Below are 20,409 nucleotides of genomic sequence, written 5' to 3' on the forward strand. Positions count from 1 at the left end.
AGGGCCGGATTAAGGTCTGTGGGGGCCCTGGACAACAAAAATTGTGGGGGCCACCTCCTCTCCTCTCACCCCCCTTCCCCCCGCAGCACTCACTAGTTATTCTCGCTGCCCATCGCAGTCGGAGCTGCTGCACAGGCACTGACTCTTAAGGTGCCTAAGACATGGGGTGATCAGGTGGGGAGAGTGGGGTAGGTCCCCCTAGAGACAGTGTGACAAGAGAGCAGGGCAGCGGGGAGATGTGGTGCTGGTAGGTGAGTGGGAGAACACAGCATCTATCCCCCAGCACTGCTGCAATGCTTCCCCGCTGCAGGGACCCTGTCGCTGACTGACCCTCTGCCCACCCGTGCTGCCTGGACCCCAGGGACGCATTGCCCGGATCTCATTGCCTGTCACCCACCTGAAGTGTGGGGGCCCCTGGTGTGTGGGGGCCTCGGGGCGACCGCCCCTAGTCGCCCATTGGTAGATCCTTCACTGATTATAATATAAAGGTTATTTTATACGCCACTAAACCTACTGCTTCTTACACTGTGAGTGCAGCCTGACATAGGGCCTAATTCAGACTTGATCGCAAAGCACATTTTTTCTTAAATGGGCATAACCATGTTCACTGTAGGTTGGGCAAATAACACATGCCCAGAGAGTATGAAAACACTGCAATTCACATGTGAGAGTGTAACTAAATTACGCAATCCAGTCATTTAGCACTGCACACTTCCCGCAGCTACTGCAATTGCCAGTGAGTAACATGCAATCCTGCACGCTTCACTAAGAAGTGGGAAGAATGCAGGAGAGCCACCGGGGCTGTGGGGAACTAAAAACCCCAAAAAGCATGAGCCTCCTGCAGCTTCCGGGAGGGTAGCATTTGGGTCATGATGTTGATGTATCAAACAGTGAAAAGAATGCAGAAGTAGACCAGTGGAGAAGTGTCCCATAGTAACCAACCAGCATCAACCTACCATTTATAGAGTGCACTTGACAAATGTTACATCAAAGATGATGGATTTCTATGGGCAACTTCTCCACTGGTCCAGCTCTCCCCTCTTTTCCCTGTTTGATACATTAACCATATGTCATTAACAGCAGTAGCTACGATCTGACCAAAGGAGGGGAGCTGCTGCAGCCCACGCTGCAGGGTAACCCCCACCACATCCCTGCTGTTGACCATGGTCCCGGCACCTGTACAATGCAGAGATTGCCTTTATTGCGGGTGAATTGCAGGTAAGACTTACAGTACATTAGAAAGTCTATAAGTAAAGGAAAGAGTGTCTTTTTATGGTGCACCTGGAGAAAAAGTAGTTTGTAAAACGTCACTTTTATTTAATTGGTTAAAATAGTTGCGAAATATATAAAACAATTTTAGACAAGACATGAGACAAACATTTAGTGATATAAAAAAGGATAAAAATCCTTCACCTAGTGGGAACCCCACTGCCTGATCTCCCAAATGGTTGATGTTGTGTTGCTGCTGAGCTGTGTTTTTGTAATAATCATTTATTAGTAACGTGGTTCAGGGTTACTGAAATAATCTACAATGTTGCAATAACACCCTGGGCTCTCTTAAGTAGCTGCTGGCAGGCGTCTGAGCACGGACACAGTTCCGTCTCAGCGCTGCTGCTGGCTTACTGGAGCTAGTTGAATCACGTATTTAGTTCTCCCACAGAGCTGCATTAAAGGGGTGCTTGCATGCACTCCCTCGCTCTAGTGGGTTTAGAACCAACAGGGACACTACCGGTTCTGGCGCCAGATACCGTGTCAGTGTCGGAAGATAGGGGACCGTGTCCAACGGTGACCCCTCACGCAGCCAACAGTTCAAAAATATAACAATTAGTAAGTGGGGAGGGGAGAGTGGGGTATTAGACACACTAGGTGTGTAGTGTCGAGCGTACGCTTTCGCAAAAAAGCTTCCTCAGGACCCGCTTTTTTGCGAAAGCGTACGCTCGACACTACACACCTAGTGTGTCTAATACCCCACTCTCCCCTCCCCACTTACTAATTGTTATATTTTTGAACTGTTGGCTGCGTGAGGGGTCACCGTTGGACACGGTCCCCTATCTTCCGACACTGACACGGTATCTGGCGCCAGAACCGGTAGTGTCCCTGTTGGTTCTAAACCCACTAGAGCGAGGGAGTGCATGCAAGCACCCCTTTAATGCAGCTCTGTGGGAGAACTAAATACGTGATTCAACTAGCTCCAGTAAGCCAGCAGCAGCGCTGAGACGGAACTGTGTCCGTGCTCAGACGCCTGCCAGCAGCTACTTAAGAGAGCCCAGGGTGTTATTGCAACATTGTAGATTATTTCAGTAACCCTGAACCACGTTACTAATAAATGATTATTACAAAAACACAGCTCAGCAGCAACACAACATCAACCATTTGGGAGATCAGGCAGTGGGGTTCCCACTAGGTGAAGGATTTTTATCCTTTTTTATATCACTAAATGTTTGTCTCATGTCTTGTCTAAAATTGTTTTATATATTTCGCAACTATTTTAACCAATTAAATAAAAGTGACGTTTTACAAACTACTTTTTCTCCAGGTGCACCATAAAAAGACACTCTTTCCTTTACTTATAAACTTGTCCTCTTCGTGTCTATGGTAGCACACCCTCGCATCTATATATAAAAAATTCATTGCTTAAAACCACACATTGAGGGTCCATTTCTGTAATTAAACCTAGTAATATCTGTGCGACTGACAACACCTGTTTTCAGCTCCCTACATTAGAAAGTCACTGTCAGTCACAGTGAAGCCAGTCTAGCCACACGGACTGCATCTGATTGTGTGAGTGCTGAACTTGAAATATATATATATATATATATATATATATATATATATATATATATATATATATATATATATATCACAGAAAAAGGTTCCCCTACTGCGCCCGAGATGGTGGTGAAAGCAGCAGCTCTAATGGACCCCTGTTAGCCGGGCCCGGATAGGCAAATAGAAATAGAAGAGAAGTATAGAGTGCGCTAAATACAATTCAACAACTTAAAAGAATATAAACATTTATTTTTAGTCTTCACAAAGACTTCAAATATAAAAGGTACAGCTGGTCTGTTATTGATACAGATGGTGTTGTAGGGCCTACAACACCATCTGTATCAATAACAGACCAGCTGTACCTTTTATATTTGAAGTCTTTGTGAAGACTAAAAATAAATGTTTATATTCTTTTAAGTTGTTGAATTGTATTTAGCGCACTCTATACTTCTCTTCTATATATATATATATATATATATATATAATCTCCAATCTCCAACGTTTCGATCACAGCATCCCCTGGAGATTGCTCTGTTGGCTCACGCTGTATATGCTGCATCACTACCATTGGCTGATCTCACTCCTTGACAACGGTCGCTGCTGTGATCGAAACGTTGGAGATTGGAGATTGAACCAGTTAAACAGGTTTTTTTCTTTATTTAAATGCCTAATCTTTTTCTGTGGAGAGTGCTTTTTTCTATTTTTGATAAATAGGATATTGTTTGTATTTTTTGGCTACAGGTTCCCACCTGTGTGCCAATAAGGCACCCCACCCATTGCATAGGTTGTAGGTGAGAGTGCAGGCTTTGTGGATCTATATATATATATATATAAATATATATATATATATATATATATTATACATATTGCTTAGGTTACCTAAAAATAGCTGGCAGGGCTGGGGACTGGGCAGCTGGCAGCGGCAGGAATGTTTTGCTATAGTCCCTGCAGCAGCAGTAGAGAGGAGGACGCAGCTGGCAGGCTATCCGCGTCCTCTCGCGGGCTTCACAGGTGTCCGCGTGCGCTCGCCACGCTTCGGGCTCGGTGGCTCGCTGCGCTCACCACACTTTATCTTAGATGCTTTAGCGTCTAAATTTAGATGTACCCCTAGACCCAACTAAATTCAGAGGCTTTAGCGTCTAAGTCCAGAAACCCCGGCTTCTTAGCGGCTAGCAGGTAGTCGGGTTTCAGACGCTTTAGCGCCTAAGTCCAGAAACCCGGCTTCTTAGAGGCTAGCAGGTAGTCCGGGTTTCAGACGCTTTAGCGCCTAAGTCCAGAGACCCCGGCTTGTTAGCGGCTAGCAGGTAGTCCGGGTTTCAGACGCTTTTGCATCTAAATTTAGCGTCTGCATGGGGGACTCCCCCTTTGATAGCGGTGTGCCGGGGTGTCCACTTTTACATGCCCCCATTGTCAGCGGTGCGCAGGGCTGCCTATTTCACTGTGGAACTACAAGTACCACAGTGACCTGTCAGCGCCTGGGCAGTGTGCTGCTGCTACTGCTACTGCCCGGCGCTATGCTGATAACGTAAGCTGACAATACGTAGCTTACAGCTAGAGCGGTACGCGCACAGTCAGACAGAGCTACAGCGGCATGCGAACAGGTAAACAGAGCCTCTGGCAGGCTGCCAAGTTTCAGAGACAGAGTGTGCGCAGGGCGGCAGCGCCGTGAAACTAGACAAGTACCATAAAGTGAAAGGAGATAAAGCACCAGCCAATCAACTTCCAACCGTCATATTTCAAACACAGCTGTTTGGCTGATGCCAAACAATGGTTTTCTACTTTCACTTTATCTCCAGTTCATCTCTTCTCCAGGGTTAATACATCTGCCCCACTCTGTGATCCCCCTTCCTCAGCCCAGGGTTTTCCCTTCCACTCCTATCTCACTGTCTCTTCCCACCCAGCTCAGTGTCTCCCCTTCATTCATTAACCTCCTCTTTCCCAATGTTTATCACTCTGTCAGCCAGGTGTCTCCCCCTTCCTAACCCTATCCACACACACACACCTGTAGCCTAACCCTCTCCATACACACTCACCCGTAGCCTAACCCTATCCATACACACACCTGTAGCCTAACCCTCTCCATACACACACCTGTAGCCTAACCCTATCCATACACACACCTGTAGCCTAACCCTATCCACACACACACACCTGTAGCCTAACCCTCTCCATACACACTCACCCGTAGCCTAACCCTATCCATACACACACACACACACACACCTGTAGCCTAACCCTCTCCATACACACACCTGTAGCCTAACCCTATCCATACACACACCTGTAGCCTAACCCTATCCATACACACACACACACACACACACACACACACCTGTAGCCTAACCCTCTCCATGCAAACACACCAGTAGCCTAACCATATCCATACACACACCTGTAGCCTAACCCTATTCACACACACACACACACACACACACACACACACACACACACACCTGTAGCCTAACCCTCTCCATACACACACCCATAGCCTAACCCTATCCATACACACACCTGTAGCCTAACCATATCCATATACAAACACCTGTAGCCTAACCCTATCCATTTCCCCCCTCCCACAGCCTAACCCTAATCTTTCATATACCCTGGCCAGCAGCATAACTGTGGTGGGGAAATCTGGTGAGGGGACGTGGTCAACCGGGAGGGGGGGAAGTGATATATGATGCGGGAGTATCCCCTGACCACGCCCCCTCGTTTTCCAGGCTGGTTTAAAATACCAGTCCTCCCCTGAACCTTCTCATCACTAAATAGAGACTGTGTTATAACTAGAGATGTGCGGCGGCCACTTTTTCGGGTTTTGGTTTTGGATCTGGATCTCCCTTCGTGTTTTGGATCTGGATTGGTTTTGGCAAAACCACCCTTGCGGGTTTTGGTTTTGGATCTGGATTTATTTGGAAAAATGCTAAAAATTGCTAAAATAATAGTTTTCAGGCCTCTTTTTGCCCCTAAAGTGTTATTAAGCTCAATAACATTAGTTTCCACTCATTTATAGACAATTTTGATCACTTCACAGCTCACAAAATCGTTTTCATTTACTGTAGTAGGGCCATAAGGTTATCCCGAGGTAGCTGGATGACTAAGCTAGGCGACAGCAGTGGGCATCACATACATGTGGACCTTACACTTCCAACCTGGCACATGTCGGAAGCAGAGCAGCACTACAGGGGCAGACATTGTGGCAGTTTAATACCCCCCCCCCCCCCCCTTGTAGCTGCACTCCTCTTTTAGAACCTCCACACCATTAGCAAGAGAAGAGAACATTTGATTAGTTTAATATCTAACAAGACCCCTATCTGGCGTGAGGTCACGTGGTTTGTGAAGATACCTCCTTATCAAACTTGATCAGACAGGCTAGGCGTACGTTTTCCATTTCCTCCCTCACCACTTCACCACATTACATGTGTTCCTCCCGAAGGCACGCACTTGGTCTAGTACACTGACCATCAGCAGCTGTTGGGACTACTTCTTCCCAAACATTTATCAATCCATCCATACTATCCCAAAAGGAGGATATACTCTGGATGTCACTGATGACATCTATTCTTCCCCAATAGAGAAGGACCGATCTTCGTTCAAAGCTATACTAGTAGCTGCGCTCCTCTGGTAGAAGATCCAATCAAGTACCAAAACCCCTGTTTGGCTTGATTGAGCACTCTTCCTCATGTTCAGCCAAGGAGCAGTGGGCGATTCGTGCAGCACTTATTTAGTCTGCAAGGTAGTATCTGAGGTAGTATCGTCACACTAGACACAGGATATATGTCGTCACACTGGACACTGGATATATGTCGTCACACTGGACACTGGATATATGTCGTCACACTGGACACAGGATATGTCGTCAGTCGTCACACAGGACAGGACACAGGATATATGTCGTGAGTGACTTGTGACACTGGACAATGGATAAGATATAGGCCGTCACACTAGACACAGCCCCTTGTATTAATGCTGCCCCTGTACACAGTGTACTACTCAGCAGCACTGCAGCCCCTGTGTGTGAGCACTGCAGCACTGAGTTAGTTAGTTAAATCACAAAAAAAACACAGGGTTCAGGGCTAAATAAAATAAATCACAACACAGGGCTTAGGGCTAAATAAATCACATCAGGGCACGGGCCACAGGACAGCCCCTGGACAGTGGACACTGCAGCCCCTGCGTGTGAGCACTGCAGCACAACACAGGATATATGTCGTCACACTGGACACAGGATATATGTCGTCACACTGGACACAGGATATGTCGTCAGTCGTCACACAGGACAGGACACAGGATATATGTCGTTAGTGACTTGTGACACTGGACAATGGATAAGATATAGGCCGTCACACTGGACACAGCCCCTTGTATTAATGCTGCCCCTGTACACAGTGTACTACTCAGCAGCACTGCAGCCCCTGTGTGTGAGCACTGCAGCACTGAGTTAGTTAAATCACAAAAAAAACACAGGGTTCAGGGCTAAATAAAATAAATCACAACACAGGGCTTAGGGCTAAATAAATCACATCAGGGCACGGGCCACAGGACAGCCCCTGGACAGTGGACACTGCAGCCCCTGCGTGTGAGCACTGCAGCACCTAGTTAGTTAACCCCTTCCCGACATTTGACGTACATTTACGTCATGGCCGGGATGTACTTCCCGACGCATGGCATAAATGTACGTCATGGCTTTAAACTGTCACCGCGTCTATAGACGCGGTGACAGTTTAAACATGTCTGCTGTCCCTGACAGCAGACATGTCCCTGCATGCCCAGGGGGGGTGGCGATGCCTCCCCCCCGTCGGCGATCGCTGTGATTGGCTGTTCAAATGTGAACAGCCAATTACAGCGTTTTCTGTGTACCGGCGAATAACGTTCGCCGGTGACACAGGGATCGGTGGTGATTGGTGCTGTAAAGTACAGCACCAATCACCACGGGGTGTAAGGGTGACACTGGTGTCACCCCACCTCACCCCACCCGCCCCCAAAGGCCGTGATTGGTTCGTCGGACCGACGGACCAATCACAGCCATGGAGGGTGATTTAAACTAACGGTGACTGCACTGCAGACGCCATTCCGGTCTGGAATTGCGTGCAGTGCGGTCACCGTGCCTATCTGCCATGATATACTGACCTGATCCTTGCAAATACTTACCTGATCACCTGATCACTGCTTGTAGCGTGCTGGATGCTTCCTGGATCTGACTTCTTGTGACTTCCTGTGTTGTGCTGCTGCTGCTGCAGTGTGATAGAGTTATAGATAGAGAGAGATAGAGAGAGATAGAGAGAGATAGTGACAGAGAGTGCTATATTTTGTGTCTGCTGCCCCCCCCCCCCCCCCCGTTGTGCTGATCAGTATATCTGTGCTGATCAGCAACTTTTTGGGGGTGCTGTTTTTTTTTAAATATATATACAGCTGTGCTGCGTGTGCAACTGACTGCTGCCCCCCCTTTTGTGCTGATCAGTATAAATTAACTGATCAGCAACTTTTTGGGGGTGCAGGTTTTTTTTTTATATATATACCTGTCAGTGTCATAGAGTGATAGATAGTGAGAGATAGAGAGATAGAGAGAGATAGTGACAGAGAGTGATAGAGAGTGCTATATTTTGTGTCTGCTACCCCCCTTTTTGTGCTGATCAGTATATCTGTGCTGAACAGCAACTTTTTGGGGGTGCAGGTTTTTTTTTTTATATATATATAACTGTCAGTGCTGCTGCTGCAGTGTCATAGAGTGATAGATAGTGATAGATAGTGAGAGATAGAGAGATAGAGAGAGATAGTGACAGAGAGTGATAGAGAGTGCTATATTTTGTGTCTGCTACCCCCCCTTTTGTGCTGATCAGTATATCTGTGCTGATCAGCAACTTTTTGGGGGTGCAGGTTTTTTTTTTTATATATACCTGTCAGTTGCTGCCAGTTGCACTGTCAGTTGCACCAAAGGTTGTGCACCTGCTGCCCCTCACTGGTAATCAGTGTCGCATCACTGATCACCTTTTTTTTTTTTTTTTTGAGGGTGCTGTGGGGTCTTTTTTTAATTTTTTTTTTACACACACTGTGATTTTGTGGGTGTCCTGTGGCCACTGTGCGCTGATCAGTGACGTACATCACTGATCAGCTTTTTCGGCACAGGGTTGATCTATTTTTTTTTTTTTTTTGATCAAATTCCTGTTGCCTTTGAGCGCTGTTCAGTGATGGACGTTACTGACCAACATCTGTGCTCAATTTTTGGCGCAGGACCTTTTTTTTTTTTTTGCACTACATACACACTACACACTACATACCCCCCCGGGTTGAAATAAAGTTTGTACCCCCCCTACACTATACACGTGTTGAAACATTTCACTACCAGAAACACAAAAATAAAAATGGCATCCCAAATGTCATCCCAAATGTCATCCCAGTCATCCAGAAGAATGTATTCAGCGGAGAAGGCATATGCCATGCTTGCCTCTGACTCTGACACAGCCAGTGAGGCAAGCGGGGAATTTGAAGGATTCATCTTAAGCTCCTCTTCCTCCTCTAGTGATGAGGGACCCCCTCAAAGACGCCCCCGTAGAGCAGCTGAGACCCCCCCCCAATAATTGATCTCGTATGGACCCCACCACCAGACAATTTTGAGCCCCAGGTTCCTGAGTTTTTGGCCATCCCAGGAATCCAATTTGATTCCACAGGTCTCAGAGAAATTGACTTTTTCAAATTATTTTTCTCTGATGATTTTATAAATTTAATGGTGGACCAAACTAATTTATATGCCCAGCAGTTTATTGCTCAAAACCCCACGTCATCATTTGCTAGGTGGACCCCTGTAGATGCAGTAGAGATGATGACGTTTTGGGGTCTGGTGTTTCATATGGGCATAGTAAAAAAGCCAGAAATTAGGCAATATTGGAGTACAGATGTTCTGTACAGCACCCCACTTTACCGTATGGCCATGACCCGGACTCGTTTTGAGTTAATCCTTAAATTTTTGCATTACAACGATAATGCACAGTGCCCACCCAGAGATGATCCTACCTTTGACCGGCTATTCAAAGTCAGGCCGGTCATTGATCATTTCAGTGCCAAATTTCCAGAGATGTACATCCCAGATAAATTCATTTGCATAGACGATTCCATTATACATTTTAAAGGAAGGGTTAAATTCCGCCAGTACCTTCCCAGTAAGAGGGCAAGGTATGGCATAAAAATGTATAAGCTGTGTGAAAGCACCTCAGGGTACACTCACAGGTTTAGGGTATATGAAGGGAAGGATTCAAGAATTGAACCGCCAGAATGCCCCCCCTCCCTCGTAGGTGTTAGTGGAAAAATTGTCTGGGATTTAGTGCACCCCTTCCTGGATAAAGGTTATCACCTCTATGTGGATAACTTTTACACTAGCATCCCCCTGTTTAAGGCCCTTGGTTCAAGAGGTACAGCAGCTTGCGGTACTGTGCGCAAGAACCAAAGAGGCCTCCCAAAAACGCACATTGCCCAAGTAATGAGAAGGGGTGAAAGCAGGGCACAATCCACCGAAAATATGTTGTTGGTCAAATATAAGGACAAGAGGGATGTCCTTATACTGACAACAATTCACGGAGACAGTACCACCTCCGTCCCTGTACGAGGTACCAGTACCCACACCTCAAAACCTAATTGTATCCTGGATTACTATAAGTACATGGGCGGAGTGGATCTTTCAGATCAGGTACTGAAGCCGTACAGTGCCCTGCGGAAAACAAAAATCTGGTACAAGAAGCTGGCCGTGTATATCATCCAGATGGCACTGTATGACGCTTACGTGCTATTCCGTTCTACCAGCCAGAGGGGGACATTTATGCACTTTCAAGAGGAAGTCATAAAGAGCCTAATATTTGGGAACCAGCAGGCAGAGGGCCCCAGTACTTCTAGTACTGGCCCCCGTATTGTACCAGGGCAGCATTTTCCTGATGAAATCCCCTCCACTGGAAAAAAGGGCAGGACACAAAAAAGGTGCAAAGTTTGCTATAAAAAGGGAATAAGAAAGCAAACTATTTTCCAGTGTGACACTTGCCCCGACAAACCCGGCCTATGTATAAAGGAGTGTTTTAAAATATACCACACATCTATGGATTATTAGGTTCATCATTTCACCGTGCTTCGGGGGTCTTGCTAATGCCACATAGCACCCACCATTCATTCCACCAGAATCTGAGCCGCAAAATCCAAAAATCACTCCTTCCCTTCTGAGTCCTGCCATGCACCCAACTGGTATTTTTTGGTCACATGTGAGGCATTGCCGTACTCGGGAGAAATTTGGGAACAGATTTTGGGGTGCTTTTTCTCCTTCATACCTTATGAAAATGAAAAATTTTGAGCCAGAACTGCATTTTTGTGTAAAAAAATGTAATTTTTCATTTGCACAGCCCAGTTGTATCAAAATTGGTGAAACCCCTGGGGGTTTGAAATGTACACTATACCCCTAGATGAATTCCCTGAGGGGTGTAGTTTGCAAAATGGGGTCACTTGTGGGGGGGTTCCACTGTATTGGTGCTTTGGGGGTCTTGCTAATGCGACATAGCACCCACCAAAATTCCACAAGAATCTGTGCTGCAAAATCCAAATATCACTCCTTCCCTTCTGAGTCCTGCCATTTTTTGGTCACACATGAAGCATTGCCGTACTCGGGAGAAATTGGGGCACAGATTTTGGGGTGCTTTTTCTCCTTCATACCTTATGAAAATGAAAAATTTTGAGCCAGAACTGCATTTTTGTGTAAAAAAATGTAATTTTTCATTTGCTCAGCCCAGTTGTATAAAAATTGGTGAAACCCCTGGGGGTTTTAAATGTACACTATACCCCTAGATGAATTCCCTGAGGGGTGTAGTTTGCAAAATGGGGTCACTTGTGGGGGGCTTCCACTGTATTGGTGCTTTGGGGGTCTTGCTAATGCGACATAGCACCCACCAAAATTCCACCAGAATCTGAGCTGCAAAATACAAAAATCACTCCTTCCCTTCTGAGTCCTGCCATGCACCCAAATGGTATTTTTTGGTCACATGTGAGGCATTGCCGTACTCGGGAGAAATTGGGGCACAGATTTTGGGGTGCTTTGTCTCCTTCATTCCTTGTGAAAATGAAAAATTTTGAGCCAGAACTGCATTTTTGTGTAAAAAAATTTAATTTTTCATTTGCACAGCCCAGTTGTATCAAAATTGGTGAAACCCCTGGGGGTTTGAAATGTACACTATACCCCTAGATGAATTCCCTGAGGGGTGTAGTTTGCAAAATGGGGTCACTTGTGGGGGGCTTCCACTGTATTGGTGCTTTGGGGGTCTTGCTAATGCGACATAGCACCCACCAAAATTCCACCAGAATCTGAGCTGCAAAATACAAAAATCACTCCTTCCCTTCTGAGTCCTGCCATGCACCCAAATGGTATTTTTTGGTCACATGTGAGGCATTGCCGTACTCGGGAGAAATTGGGGCACAGATTTTGGGGTGCTTTGTCTCCTTCATTCCTTGTGAAAATGAAAAATTTTGAGCCAGAACTGCATTTTTGTGTAAAAAAATGTAATTTTTCATTTGCACAGCCCAGTTGTATCAAAATTGGTGAAACCCCTGGGGGTTTGAAATGTACACTATACCCCTAGATGAATTCCCTGAGGGGTGTAGTTTGCAAAATGGGGTCACTTGTGGGGGGCTTCCACTGTATTGGTGCTTTGGGGGTCTTGCTAATGCGACATAGCACCCACCAAAATTCCACTAGAATCTGAGCTGCAAAATACAAAAATCACTCCTTCCCTTCTGAGTCCTGCCATGCACCCAAATGGTATTTTTTGGTCACATGTGAGGCATTGCCGTACTCGGGAGAAATTGGGGCACAGATTTTGGGGTGCTTTGTCTCCTTCATTCCTTTTGAAAATGAAAAATTTTGAGCCAGAACTGCATTTTTGTGTAAAAAATTTAATTTTTCATTTTCACTGCCAAGTTGTACCACAATTGGTGAAACCCCGGGGGGTTTGAAATGTACATTATACCCCTAGATGAATTCCCTGAGGGGTGTAGTTTGCAAAATGGGGTCACTTGTGGGGGGCTTCCACTGTATTGGTGCTTCGGGGGTCTTGCTAATGCGACATAGCACCCACCAAAATTCCACCAGAATCTGAGCTGCTAAATACAAAAATCACTCCTTCACTTCTGAGTCCTGCCATGCACCCAAATGGTATTTTTTGGTCACATGTGAGGCATTGCCATACTCGGGAGAAATTGGTGCACAGATTTTGGGGTGCTTTTTCTCCTTCATACCTTATGAAAATGAAAAATTTTGAGCCAGAACTGCATTTTTGTGTAAAAAAATGTAATTTTTCATTTGCACAGCCCAGTTGTATCAAAATTGGTGAAACCCCTGGGGGTTTGAAATGTACACTATACCCCTAGATGAATTCCCAGAGGGGTGTAGTTTACAAAATGGGGTCACTTGTGGGGGGCTTCCACTGTATTGGTGCTTTGGGGGTCTTGCTAATGCGACATAGCACCCACCAAAATTCCACCAGAATCTGAGCTGCAAAATACAAAAATCACTCCTTCCCTTCTGAGTCCTGCCATGCACCCAAATGGTATTTTTTGGTCACATGTGAGGCATTGCCGTACTCGGGAGAAATTGGGGCACAGATTTTGGGGTGCTTTGTCTCCTTCATTCCTTGTGAAAATGAAAAATTTTGAGCCAGAACTGCATTTTTGTGTAAAAAATTTAATTTTTCATTTTCACTGCCCAGTTGTACCACAATTGGTGAAACCCCTGGGGGTTTGAAATGTACATTATATCCCTAGATGAATTCCCTGAGGGGTGTAGTTTGCAAAATGGGGTCACTTGTGGGGGGGTTCCTAACTTTTAGCATCTTATGGTGCCTAGAAACCTACATGGTGCCTAAAAAATAATCTCATAAAAAGGAGGCTCCAAAATCAAGTAGGTGCTCCTTCTATTATGAAGCCTGTGGTTTGGTCAACGTGCACACTAGGGCCACATATAGGATATTTATGAAAACAAAAGAATTGGGGGAATCAATTTTTAGTCACATTTCTCTAGTAAAATCTACTGTGTTCCTTAGAAAAATGTATTAAAATTGCAAATCTGCAAAAAAAATGAAATTTTGAAATTTCACCTACACTTTGTTTTAATTCCTGTGAAACACCTAAAGGGTTAACAAACTTCCAAAATGCTGTTTTGAATACTGTGAGGGGTGCAGTTTTTGAAATGGCATCATTTATGGGGGTGTCTCACATACAAGTCCCTCAAAGTCACATCAGAACTGAACTGGTCCCTAAAAAAATCAGTGTTTGAAATTTTCTTGAAAATTTGAGAATTTGCTATTCATATTTTAAGCCTCCTAGTGTCCAAAAAAATTAAAAGGAGGTTGAAATAATGATGGCAACATAAAGTAGACATATGGTCTATGTTAGTTAATAACTATTTTGAGTGGTATGATTATTTGTCTCACAAGCAGAAAATTTAACATTTTGAAAATTGCAAAATTTTCCATTTTTTTACGACATTTTGGTATTTTTCACAAAAAAACACAGACTGTATCGACCCAAATTTACCACTAACTTGAAGTACAATGTGTCACGAGAAAACAGTCTCAAAATCACTGGGATAAGTAAAAGCAAAAAAAAGTTATCCCCACTTAAGTGATACCTGTCAGATTTGAAAAAAAGGGCTCTGTCAGGAAGGTAAAAACAGGCTGCGGCGGGAAGGGGTTAAATCACACTACAGGGCTCAGGCCACAAGTCTACAACACAGGGCAGTGAGGGCAGGTCACGGAGCACAGCACGGAGCACATGGTACGGAGCACAGCACAGGGCAGTGAGGGCAGGTCACGGAGCACAGCACAGCACGGAGCACATGGCACGGAGCACAGCACAGGGCAGTGAGGGCACAGGTCAGGTCACGGAGCACATGGCACAGAGCACAGCACGGAGCACACGGAGCTTCCCAACCACCCTCTTCCCTCTCCAAGATTGGAGTGAAGATGGCGGGTGCGCGTGCGTCTTTTATAAGATCCCGCTCCCGCGAGAATCCGACAGCGCGATGATGACGTTCGGCCTCGTTATTGGTCCGGAATTCAGGCGGGAACACCCGAGCCGGCTCGGATCTGGCCCGGATCCCCAATATTCGGATCTGTCGGATCTCGGGGATCCGGACCAGCTCATCTCTAGTTATAACGAACTGGTTGCATAACTAACCAATTACTGATTAAACAATAAGTATATACTGAGGACCAGCTGTGAGAGGACTGGTCTAGACACAAATTGACTATAACACCACTAACAGTTTACTAATCAGGAGGAGGATAAAATTGAAATCCACTGTTTATGAACTGACACACCATTGATTCTGCTTTAAAGTGCCCATACACGGTACAATTGGGTACTTGTGGAGTATCACGGCTCCCATCGTATGGCATCGTATGCCATATGTAGTGGCATACGATGCGATACGATGTTTTACCGATTTTTAACCATTTTTGCTCAAAAATCGTATGCCATCGCATGGCATCGTATGCCATATGTAGTGGCATACGATGGCATACGATGCGATACGATGTTTTACCGATTTTTGAGCATTTTTGCTCAAAAATCGTATGCGATTGCATCGGATGCCATACGATGGCATCCGATGCGATGGCATCCGATTTTGCATTAAAAAGCATCAGAATGCATTGAAATGTGTATTAAACTTGTGAAATGCCCCCAAATGCCATTTTTCATAGTGCACCACCCCCACTATCAACGTCAACCCGAAGCGTGTCGAGCGCAGCGAGCCCGCGAGGGGCGGCGGTACGCGTCCTACGACCTTTTCATACCCCCACTATCCACGTCGGCGTGGAGTTGAGAACAGAATAGTGTGGCGAGCGCAGCGAGCCACCGAGCCCGAAGCGAGGGGACACGGATACCTTCACAGCTATACGCGTCCCCTCGCGGGCTTCACAGGTATCCGCGTCCCCTCGCGGGGCTCGCTGCGCTCGCCACGCTTCGGGCTCGGTGGCTCGCTGCGCTCGCCACACTATTCTATTCTCAACTCCACGCCGACGTGGATAGTGGGGGTATGAAAAGGTCGTAGGACGCGTACCGCCGCCCCTCGCGGGCTTGCTGCGCTCGCCACGCTTCGGGTTGACGTTGATAGTGGGGGTGGTGCACTATGAAAAATGGCATTTGGGGGCATTTCACAAGTTTAATACACATTTCAATGCATTCTGATGCATTTCAATGCAAAATCGGATGCCATCGCATACGATTTTTGAGCTAAAATGCTCAAAAATCGGTAAAACATCGTATTGCATCGTATGCCATCGTATGCCACTACATATGGCATACGATGCCATTCGATGGCATACGATTTTTGAGCAAAAATGGTCAAAAATCGGTAAAACATCGTATCGCATCGTATGCCACTACATATGGCATACGATGCCATTCGATGGCATACGATTTTTGAGCAAAAATGGTCAAAAATCGGTAAAACATTGCATCGCATCGTATGCCATCGTATGCCACATGCGATGCGATGCGATTTTTAGCATACGATCTGCATACGATGCAGGTCGTGGGAGCCGTGATACTCCACAAGTACCTACAATTGTTATGTGCGATGAGATTCGCGCTCCCGTCACACACATCTCATCGCACAGTGCTGCACATACTTTTTGTTCTAGATCTCATCTCATTGCATTGCAAAACCTATGCAATGCGATGAGATGTGATATTGTATACAATAATTGTACTGTGTATGGGTACCTTTATACCCCTTTCAAATTTCAGCTAAAAATCAGTATATTGCCAATTTTTAAGGGCTTTAAACGGTTCTAGCTGTAATGTGAAAGGTCCATTCTGAATTTACTGGTTTAAGAAAACCGGTAATTCAAAACGGGTTAAAAGCAGTGTCCTAGCCGTTTCAGTGTGTAGTGTGAAAGGGTATGAAACGGTATTCTGACCACATGTAATCAGGCAGGTGAATCAGGCTGTCTCCCTGTCTGATTACACTGTACGGTCCCTGCAGAGGATGGGAACCAGGGGGCCAGATGGGCAGATAGCGGAGGGGTCCCTGCAGAGGATGGGAACTAGGAACTAGTGGTGATGCTAAGTGTGCCATATCAGTCCAGGGGTGAGCCAAGTCTGCCAAATAATTCATGGAGTACTGCCATGTGTGCTGTATTAGTCAAGTGGCTCTTTCTGTGCGGAGTTTGTATATTCTCCCCGTGCTTGCGTGGGTTTACTCCGGGTACTCCGGTTTCCTCCCCCAATCCAAAAATATACAGATAGGTTAATTGGCTTCCAACTAAAATTAACCCTAGAATGTCTGTGTGTGCATGTACATGTGGTAGGGAATATAGATTGTAAGCTCCACTGGGGCAGGGACTGATGTGAATGTTCAAATATTCTATGTAAAGCGCTGCGTAATATGTATGCGCTATATAAGAAACTGTTAATACAGAGCCGGCCTTAGACATAGGCAAACTAGGCAATTGCCTAGGGCATTTGGAATGCCTAGGGGCACCAGCAGCTTCTGCTGTTTAAAATGATATGCAGCATGCCTATATTCTGTGTGTGAGTGAGGCTGTATCTGCATATGAAATAGTGTATTCATGGAAATCATTGTAACATAGCATTCCGTTTGCAAGCACAGCCATCATTGGAAGCTCCTTGTGTGTCCTGGTCACATAACAATGCAAATAAGACGAATTTTCAGCAAAAAATGCACCCAACTTAGCAGAAATGGCCAGGAGCTGCATGGCCGATTGAGCAAGATGTATGAGGAAACATCTGTATCCAAGCAGAGGCAGAGGTCACAGTGTTAGCGGCTGTGCGAGTGCTGTCTGCGGGTGGGTTGGTTGTGCAGTAGTGTTCAGCATACTGTATGTGTAAGAGGCATTATGTGTGTCATGTATAAATGCTTTAATAATGTGCGACATATGTGTAACAGGCATTATGTGTGTCATGTGTATAAGGGCATTAATAATGGGCAACATATGTGTAAGGGGCATTATGTGTGTCATTATGTGTATGAAGGGCATTAATAAAGGTTGGCATAATGTTTAAGGGGCATTATGGTTATAAGGACATTAATTATGTGTGTCATGTGTAAGGGGCATTACTGTGTGGTATTATCAGGGGTGCCGAGAGAAAGGGGTAGGGGGTACAAATTACCCAGGCCAAAGTCTGATGGAAGGGCCCAGTGGTGGCCCCGGGCCCCCTCCCCTTAAGTGACAGCAGCAGCTGCAGCTCTTCTCCTCTGCCCAGCACACACTGCTTTGTGCTGGGTTGCAGTGTGGCCATGGAGGTGCTTAAAATACAATATTTTCTCAGGGTATAGTGTGAATAATGTGAGGAGTAATGTAGGTAATAAGGTAAAGTGGTACTATTGTGTGATGTAGCATGAATAAAGGACGCTATCGCATGATATAATGTTAATAAAGTTGCACTACTGTGTGGAATAATTTGAATTGGGGGTACTATTGTGTGGCCATGCCCCTTCGAAGCAAGAACACACGGTACTCTTTACCTAGAACTGCGCCCATCGCGACCATCGCGACCATCGTATGCACTAAAAAACGGGTGCGATGCAATGCCCGCGATGGCCGCGATTTCCCATAGGGATCAATGTTAAAAGTGAGATTGGACGCGATTTTAGTGTTCAATGCCTCAATGCCCGCGATTTTTCCATAGGAAACAATGTTAAATGGGCCACAGAGCCCAAATAGTCACCCTAAAGTCTGAAATGGCCCCCACAATTGTTAACACCACCCCACGATCAACGTCAACCCGAAGCGTGGCGAGCGCAGCGAGCCCGCGAGGGGCGGCGGTACGCGTCCTCCGACCTTTTCACACCCCCACTATCCACGTCGGCGTGGAGTTGAGAATAGAATAGTGTGGCGAGCGCAGCGAGCCACCGAGCCCGAAGCGTGGCGAGCGCAGCGTCCCTTCGCGGGCTTCACAGGTATCCGCGTCCCCTCGCCACGCTTCGGGCTCGGTGGCTCGCCACACTATTCTATTCTCAACTCTACGCCGACGTGGATAGTGGGGGTATGAAAAGGTCGGAGGACGCGTACCGCCGCCCCTCGCGGGCTCGCTGCGCTCGCCACGCTTCGGGTTCACGTTGATCGTGGGGTGGCGTTAAAAATTGTGGGAGCCATTTAAGACTTCAGGGGGACTATTAGGGCTCTGTGGCCCATTTAACATTGTTTCCTATGTAAAAATCGCGGGCATTGAGGCATTTAACAGTAAAATCGCGTCCAATCTCACTTTTAACATTGATCCCTATGGGAAAATCGCGGGCATCGTGTCGCACCCGTTTTTTATGTGCATGCGATGGCCGCGATGCCCGCGATTTTTTACCCCCGACGCCCGCGATGCCAATCGCGGGCGCCGTTCTAGGTAAAGAGTACCGAACACACCCCTGTTTCTATTTAAGAAATGCTATCCACAAATAGCAAGGAACGTTCCTTTGCACTTTACAAAATTTGTAAATAGGGATAAAACAAACTGGGTCATTACAGACAGTCAATATGGTAGGAGAGCCCTACTCGCAAGCTTACAATCTATAGGGCACTCACTCTATCAAGTGCTTATTTAGAGTGCGTAGATTGAGTGAATCTGGTCAGTGGTACATCAGGTGTTATCTTTGACTCACAACCAGAGATCAAACACACTGATCAGGGGGTGATTCAGTCATGGGAGAAGTGGTTTCAGTCTATTGGGTACATTTATCTATAAATACAGTATTAACCCTTTGAGTGCCAAGTGAATTTGTCAAACTAGATGGGAAAATTGTCAAGCAAACATTTTTATTCATCAATATGACCTGTAATATTTACCTTATATAGGAAATATATAATCTATATATAATCTTTTTTTACACAACATTATTTTTTATTTGGTTTTATATAACAAATGTGAGCGATGCTGGCATTTTTAGTGGATATTTTGCACATCTCTAAAAGAGATGTTTGCAATCAAATGGTTAAGGTCTCTAATGATTTTATTTATTTTTTTGGTTTATTAAAGCATTTGAATTTTTTTTATAATTATTATTATTATTTTGTCCTAAATCAGCTATAGGATTTCTGTTGTTATCAACTGATGTGCATTACTTACCAGAGATGACCTCAAGTAAAAGCATCAGTTTAAGCCCATTTCTGAAATCGTCCTCAATGTTCTCAATTTGCGTGCCAGCTTTCCTAAGATGAGAATTGCACCAGGCTGTGAAGGTCTGCATAAAAAAGCATAGTTAAAAATTAATGAGATATAGGTAGTATCCAAAATGTAAATAGAACATTATGTATGAATAGTAGTATCAGAGCAATCAGTGGATACATAATTGTTCAATCTATTGATTCCTCCCTGCATTTTCAGCACAACTAGGAGGAACTGTGGCATTTACTGATCTATAATCATGTGGATAGAGGCAGAGCCGGATTAACAATGGGCCTGATGGAGCTATAGCTCCAGGCCCACTCTCCAAATAGGCCCATTTTGTAGCTGAGGGTCAGGGCTTTCCAACGAGACCAGCCCCACATTGCTAGCCCCCCGGGAACCAGAGATACTGCCAGGCAAACCTGGACTGTTTTCCCCATAGGATAACATGGGACCAGCTAATTCCGACCTCCACCCGGTTCCAACGGCTGCCAGTTT

The 20,409-nt window shown here is 45.6% G+C and overlaps 1 protein-coding gene across 1 annotated transcript in view; it reads right to left on the minus strand.

The window, feature by feature from the left end:
- Positions 1–20,409, minus strand: part of ACTN3 (actinin alpha 3) — a 136,523-nt gene that overhangs the window by 65,893 nt on the left and 50,221 nt on the right. Inside the window, exon 2 of the mRNA XM_083165272.1 lies at positions 19,873–19,987. Within this exon, the coding sequence (XP_083021398.1) occupies positions 19,873–19,987 (115 nt within the window). The remainder of the gene's footprint in view (positions 1–19,872; positions 19,988–20,409) is intronic.

Source organism: Crinia signifera, chromosome 11, assembly GCF_055691185.1.
Source record: "Crinia signifera chromosome 11, ASM5569118v1, whole genome shotgun sequence".
NCBI lineage: Eukaryota > Metazoa > Chordata > Amphibia > Anura > Myobatrachidae > Crinia > Crinia signifera.